This window comes from Octopus bimaculoides, chromosome 1 (assembly GCF_001194135.2).
Source record: "Octopus bimaculoides isolate UCB-OBI-ISO-001 chromosome 1, ASM119413v2, whole genome shotgun sequence".
Lineage (NCBI taxonomy): Eukaryota > Metazoa > Mollusca > Cephalopoda > Octopoda > Octopodidae > Octopus > Octopus bimaculoides.
Window position 1 is genome coordinate 178,509,968 of NC_068981.1, and position 7,660 is coordinate 178,517,627.

At 33.4% G+C, this 7,660-nt stretch overlaps 1 protein-coding gene across 11 annotated transcripts in view; it reads left to right on the forward strand.

Moving 5' to 3' along the window:
• The window catches only part of LOC106868398 (protein transport protein Sec16A), a 133,280-nt gene extending 125,826 nt beyond the window's left edge, over positions 1–7,454 (forward strand). For 8 of the 11 annotated variants that reach the window (XM_052972886.1, XM_052972899.1, XM_052972890.1 and 5 more), the window contains one exon: positions 6,981–7,453. In XM_052972886.1, the coding sequence (XP_052828846.1) occupies positions 6,981–7,130 (150 nt within the window). In that variant the 3' untranslated portion in view covers positions 7,131–7,453. Of the gene's footprint in view, positions 1–6,980 lie in introns of all 11 variants that reach the window. The other 3 variants (XM_052972902.1, XM_052972914.1, XM_052972901.1) reach the window with 2 other exon arrangements.
• Positions 7,455–7,660: the final 206 nt, after the last annotated feature.

The window sequence follows — 7,660 nt, forward strand, 5'->3', positions numbered from 1 at the left end:
GGGGGGGGGGGGTAAGAAGTCAGCAAAGGAGTAATGTGAGAAAGCACAAGATGTACTTAAGTACTTCACTTCTTTTCAGAGCCACTCACCAAGAACAGTTAGTGCCTCCCATTGCTGTTAGCATTCACAGTCATGAGTGATTGTTTTTAACTGGAGTTGGCAACAGCTACCCCTATCCTCTATTTCTTTAAAAAAAAAAAAAAAAAAAAATCTAAAAGCAATACAATAGAAGAAAAAGCTTGTGCAATTTAGATTAAAATTTTTTTTAACCTATATGACTAGAACTTTCTTATACCTCATAGAATTATGTAAACAAAGAGGTACCTGTATGGAGTGAGAGAAGAAACAAAGAGTGGCACTTGTGGTTTTTTTTTGTGTGTCTGTGTTGGGTCTTAGTATCGTAATTTTCCTGGTCATTCACGCTATTGAATATAGGTGTTGTAGTAATAATATAATTTATAGTATTAGGAGGAAAAGACATATGTGAAGCAAGAGATACTTGTTGCACTGGATTGGGTGAATCATTGCCTTTATTTCCTGAGTTCAAACCGCACTGAGGTCAATTTTGTCTTTCGTCTTTTCAGGGTTGATATAATAAAGTACTGGTCTTGTACAGAGGTTGATGTTATCAACTCCCATCTCTTCCAAAGATTGTTAGCCTTGTGTCAGAATTAGAAGTATTATCATCATTATTATTATTACTATTATTATTGAGAAGGCAACACGCAAGTAGAATCATTAGCATGCTGAATCATTAGCATGCTGAATTATTAGCATGCTTGAAGGCGACGAGCTGGCAGCAATGCTAGCACGCCGGGTGAATTGCTTAGCGGCATTTCGTCTGCCGTTACATTCTGAGTTCAAATTCCGCGGAGCTCAACTTTACCTTTCATCCTTTCGGGGTTGATAAATTAAGTACCAGTTATGCACTGGGGTCGATGTAATGGACTTAATCCCTTTGTCTGCCCTTGTTTGTCCCCTCTATGTTTAGCCCCTTGTGGGCAATAAAGAAATAAGAATCATTAGCATGCTGAACAAAATACTTGGTGGTATTTCATCTGTCTTTACATTCTGAGTTCAAATTCTGCTGAGGTTGACTTTCATCCTTTCGGGGTCAATAAGATAAGTACCAATTGAGCACTGGGGTCAATGTAATTGATTTACTTCCTCCTCTAAACATGCTGGCTTTGTGCCAAAATTTGAAACTATCATTACTTTGACATATTTCTCCATCGTAGTAGTTCAGTCATTTGAATGTGTCTGAGATATGATGAAGTAAAATTTCTTTATGATTTTCTTCACTGCCCATTACTTTCTTTTCTGAAAGTTAGTCTGGTTGAAAGTAACCACTGTGTTGACTCAATCACTTTTAGAATTACCATCTGTTGTATTATAGCAAGTTTTGTAATTGATGGCAGTTGCAACACAATTGCCAAAGAATTTCTTGAGGATATGCATTTTTAACCCTTTGTGAGAAGAGGATCTCATGAGACATAGCTCATCATCAGATGAACAGCTTTACTAAACAGCTTATGCATAGGTTATTTTCCTCAGGAAATTAGGTGTGCCATTCAGAGAGTCTTGCTGGCTGTAGACTGCCCATGACTGCTCTTTGGAAAACAAGGGTAGATAAGTTAGTTTTAGTTACACAAAGATTTTGGGAAAAGACATGTGGATGTGGCAATTTGGTACAAGTAAATGGAGTAAATTTGTCTGTGGTGCCATTTCTTGTTACACCAGAGAAGCATTTATTGTGGCAAAACCCCCCTTTCTGCTCTACCGTAGATACAGTTGTCTGTGTTTGTTTTCCTGTGTTGTTTTGTTCTGATTCATATGTTGTAAATTTAATGTATTGTAAATGTCTTTCATTGTTTTTGTTGTTTAACCACTGGTTGATATGCAAAGTATTAAATTTTTTTTAAAATACATATTTTCATCCTGTCAGTAACTCAGTGTCTTATGAAGAAACCGATATTATTACTGTGGTTGAAACTATACCATATTTCTTATAAAATTGTGCTTAAGGAGGAAATTATCACTCTTCCCTACTTATTGTCATCTTCATGGTGGATTGGCAAAATTGTTTGAGAAGTATACAAAATGCCTTGCAGTGTTTCTTCCATCCTGAGATCAAATTCCACCAGAGCCAACTTTGCCTTTCATCCTTTTTGGGTTGACAAAATAAAGCATCAGCCAAGTACTGGGGCTGAAGTAATTGACTGACCTTTTTCCATTAAAATTGCTGGCCTTGTGTTAAAATTTGAAGCTGCTATTATTGTTATTATTGTTGTTGTTATGTGAAGTGGTTGGCACCAGGAAGGGCATCCAACCATAGAAACCATGGTAAAGCAGACAGTGGCGCCCAGTGCAGTTCACTCCTATCAAATCATCCAACCCATGGCAGCATGAATAATGGATATTAAATGATGATGATGATGAGAGATCGACATATTCATAAGAGCCTTGAACAAAATGCTTTGTGGTATTTAGTTGTATCTCTTTTATGTTCTGAGTTCAAAATCATTGAGGAGTCATCTTTGTCTTTCCTTCTGCTAGGATTGATTAAATAAAGTACCAACGAAGCACTTGAATAGATTATAATCAACTGTTCCCTTAAAACTTGGAACCTTGTATCTGTGTATGAAATCTTTTTATACTATTATTGAAGAAAGGGACATGGATTTACAGAATTGTTATAGTATTAGGCAAAATGTCTTGCAGTATTTGTTCTATCTCTTTATATTTCGAGTTCAAATCCTGCTGAGGTCAACTTTGCCTTTTATCCTTCTGGGGGCCACTATATAAATGGCTCCTTCCTTACCATCGAATCTTAGTACTGTGCCTTTGTTAGAAATAATTATTATTAAGCTGGCAAAATCAGTAGGACATGATGAATGATGATGATAATAATAATAATAATAATAATAGTAATAATAATAATAATAATAATAATAATAATAATAATAAATTCTTACATAGGCATAAGACCAGGAATTTGGCATGAGTTAGTCATTTAAATAAGAGTACCAGTTCTTGACTGGTATTCTAATTTTACTGCCTAACATTCCCTTGTAAATATTTAGTTGTATATCCAGTCAAAATGAGTCATTGTTTTAAAATAATAATTATTAGCATTTTAAAGATGATTTTCAAAAATTATGTTAATGGGTCAGTCAACAATATTTCTTCTTTTGAAAGGATTTAGTAAAATAAGTTCCACTAATATATACATATTCCAATTCATTTGACCAATATCTTTTACTTGGAAAATTGGCTTTATGCCTTGTTAAATGAATTATCATCATCATCATCATTACTATTTTCATCATTATCATTAACAGTATTATTCTGGCAGTAGAATAGTGGGTTGGTAGAATTGTTAGAGTGTTGGACAAAAATGCATTGCAGTATTTATTCTACTCCTTTACATTCTGGGTTCAGATTCCTTGCCTTTCATCCTCCCAGGGTCATTATAAAAAGGTACCAGTCAAGTACTTGGTTTGATTTAACCAACTAATCCCTTCTCACCAAATTTCTGGCCTTTTTCCTCTGTCAGAAATTCTTCTGGCTGTAAGTTGCCTTTAATCTGAATTGCAAGAAGTTACTTGACTTAAATTTTAGGAGAAAATGTCCCAAATTTCCTGGTGCATCATTTTCAGACAAATGTAAGAAATAATATTGGTTTCAAATTTTGGCACAAGGCCAACACGTTTGGGGGATGGGGGAAAATTGATTCCATTGACTCCAGTGCTCAACTTATTTTATCTATCCTGAAAGGATGAAAGGCAAAGCTGACTTCCACAGAATCTGAACTCAGATCCTAAAGGCATATGAAATGCTGCTAAGCATTTTGTCTGGCATGCTAACTGTTCTGCCAGCTTGCTGGCTTAAGTAAGAAATACTATGAAATGCAGTAGTAATACGAAAAGCAAAAATCAACTCTAGTAGTACTTGATTCTTAGTTTTAATATAATGGGAATCATCTTTGCTGTACATTGGTCTGGGATTTCTAAAATATACTGGAGCTAACCAAATTAACACTCAATGTACTGAGTTAAAGAAGAAAAATAAATAAATAATTGTTATTGTTAATGGTGTCATTTTACTAAGAATATTTTTCCTGTTAATATGTATTAAGTTATAAATGCAAATAAAAGACAACTGCACTTATGTTGTTTGTAATTGTTGAAAACTGAAATAAATAAATAAATAAATGTAATGATAAACTCCTAATGAATCTGTTCAGTAGTCTTACCACCTGTTAGTGTTTCTTGTGAAGAGAATTGTTAAGTAATTGTTGTGTGTGTTCCACTGGCTATATAGATGAAGGATGAGGATGCTTCCTACCAGTCCCCCTTTGTTCCCTGGTCGACACAGCAGAAGATTTATGAAAGCATTGTGCAGTTCACAAAGTCACCTTCATCTCCTGACCAATACCAGGTTTCTTGTTTTAAATTTTTAAACGACAAATTTTTGCACTGATGGAACTGGGTGCTAATACGTCACTCTAGCTAAAAGCTTCGAAGAGGTCAGAGTTGTTAGATCCAAATGGTGCCTAAACAAATCTCTTGAAAGAAATGCTAACTTACTTTGTTAATCCTGCTTTTAAAATTAAGATTGACTGAGACATTTTCAGAACACACTTTCAGAGGTGCTTGGTTAAATCACTATGCACATGATTTAGGACTTTGCAATTAACTAAGATGTAGCCAATCCACTGGTAAATCCAAATAGCTTTATGCCACATTTAAGTGTGTGTATGTGTGTGTGTGTGTGAGAGAGAGAGAGAGAGAAAGAGAAGGAGAGAGTTTTTATTTGCTGTTGCAATGTCACAAATGCACTTAAATTTCTTACTGATTTATATTATTTCCCTTATAAAATGACGATTTAAAGAAAAAACAAAAATAGTTATGTTATTTGCTTTTGGTTTCAAGATTAGTCCTTTTTGAACTGTTTAGTCACAAAGCACTTTAAATTTACTTCCAAATTTACTTCCAAATTACCTTCCTTCACTGCTTTCTGAAATAGTTAAAAAAAAAAAAAATGTACATGTTTATATTTTTGGTTTCTCCCCTAGCCAGTTCTGCCTTGAATAAACCTGTTCAATGGAGTTAGATAACCAAATCAAAATCTTTGTTGGGGTTTCTAGCCATAATTATCCCATCTTTGTTTGGTATACTTTTTTCAAGATTTAGGGAATTAGAGTATGAAATTTAAACTATGAAGGTAGTTTCTTCAGAGAAGTTTAGTTTGTTATACTGAGCATATTGAGTAGTTATGCAGGTGTTGTTCACTTGCTGTTTAACCCCAGGTCAGCTCTGGTCATGCATATTAAGAGTGACCATTCCATCTTCATAGACATATTTTATCTCAAGCTACACTCTCATACATGTTCTTTTTTGATAGTTGGTAGAGTGTGTTTGGGGGATTTAGTTGCTATTTTTAGCATGTCAATCGACCAAAGAGACATTCACTTATTGTTGTGTCATGTAGCACTATTGAATAAAAGTTATATCTTTATTCTTTAAACCTTAAGTTGTTTAGCCTGTAAGGGCCTCCTAGAAGTCTTTCAAAATTGTATTGAACCCAGAAAAATATGGAAATTTGAACTTAGTAATAACTACATAACTGTAGCTTTTAGATGAACTTTAGTAGAAAAGTGTTAGTAGCATCATGTTAATAGTTTTTTTTGTGTTACTGTTCACATTATGTTTTGATCTATATTTTCTGATTATATCTAAATGACATATTTCTACATCTATACATATCGTATAAATATAAGTAATAATGTTGATATCCACTGTCAAACATAAAGGTTTGCAAGCTGAATATCCCTAGCCTAAGGATATATTTGTTAAAATATTGTACCTAAAGATGATTGCAGACCAAGTAATAGTATACGTAGTCAAAGCAATGAAGAATTCCTTCTACTCTAATAGCAATTTTTCTCAATGTTTTCAGATATTTTCTTGTAATTAGATAAATATACTTAAAGATCCTTTCTGAAAAACTATTTCAGGGGTTATATATTGCCAGGTGTTAAATAAATTTTAGGATGTGTGTGAGGCATTAAGACAGAGCAAGAGAGCCCCTATTACCTTAGGGGGTAATAGAGCCCCTATTGGTTAAAGTCTGTGTGTGTGTGTGTGTGTGTGTGTGAGATGGAGAAAGATAGTATAACTACTATTGGTTGAATGTTTGGTATGCTATTAGGTTATGTGTTAGCACAAGGTACATTAACTCTTTTTTTGTTTTGTAGCTGAAAATAGCTACTATTCCTACATCACAGCTGAGGATCTGCTCTCACAATTCATGCACATTTTATTTTCAGACTAAGCACTACTTTCGGCATCGTAGAGAAAATAGTTATAAAGCACTATTTACTGTATTGCACTTGTCAAATGGTGTTGATATAAACTGCTACTTCACAAATTGAGAAAGAGTTGTCCCCACCAGTAAAATGACAGTAGTTAGATAGTCAATGGTTAGGAGAAATAAAAGGACACTTAAAAGAAACAAGTCACAGCATAATGAAATATGTGTTAATGCTAATCTCCTAATCCATTTCTTGTTAGAAAAAAAGATTTGAGTGCAGGATCAATGTTAGGATATTTATGATGTTTTCAAATCCCTATTGTTTTTTTTTTCCTTTCAATTCTTGTAATAAAAATTCAAGGAAGAGGTATATAATTTGTACTGGTTGACTTTAGGGTTAGGGTTGACTTTAGATTAAAAAAGAAAGTATTGTTATTGCTTTGGCACTTGCTTAGATTAATAATTTGTTTTAAAAAAAAATGCTATAGATATGCTGTATTTGTACTGCTGTTTGGTTAGTTTTTGCATCTGTAACCAAAGTGATATTGGTGTTACACACATACACAAACATTCAGACATGTATATCCATACATATATATGTGTTTTATATAGGTGTAGGCTTGTAAATGTATCTTTTACAACTTTTGTTTTTTGTTTCTTTTCAGGCTGTACCAGTTTCTTCTGATTCTACCAACCAAACACCATCTGGTAGACCAATGCTATTTAACCCTGCATCTTTCCAGAAACAGTCTCAACCCACAGCAGCAACTGGTGCTGGCTCTCGGTTGTCACAGCGTCGGATCTATCCAAAATAATGATGGCTAATAGATAATTACAGCAGAAACCAAAACAAGACCCAAATCTGTTCAATGGATATGGAAGTAACGACAATTTCTCTAAAGAGGAATAATGATTCCTTGCACACATACTTCAGTGAATACATTTTGATTCAGTCACTGAAAAATCCTCATGTTAATGAACTGAAATGAAAGCCAAATATACACATGCATAAATTCGGAACCCTTCCCCCAACCACCACTAAACCTGTCTAAAAAGATTTTAATGTGTTTGTGTGTGTGTGTATATATATATATATATATATATATATATATATATATATATATATATATATATATAAATATATTTATGTATCTGTGTGAGTGTATGTATGTATGTATGTATGTATGTATATATATATATATATATATATACATACATATTCAAACATACACACACACATACACTCATACATATATGTATGCTTGTATATGTATGTGTGTGTATAAATATGTATATGTTCATATATATATATATATATAATATATATATATATATATATATATAT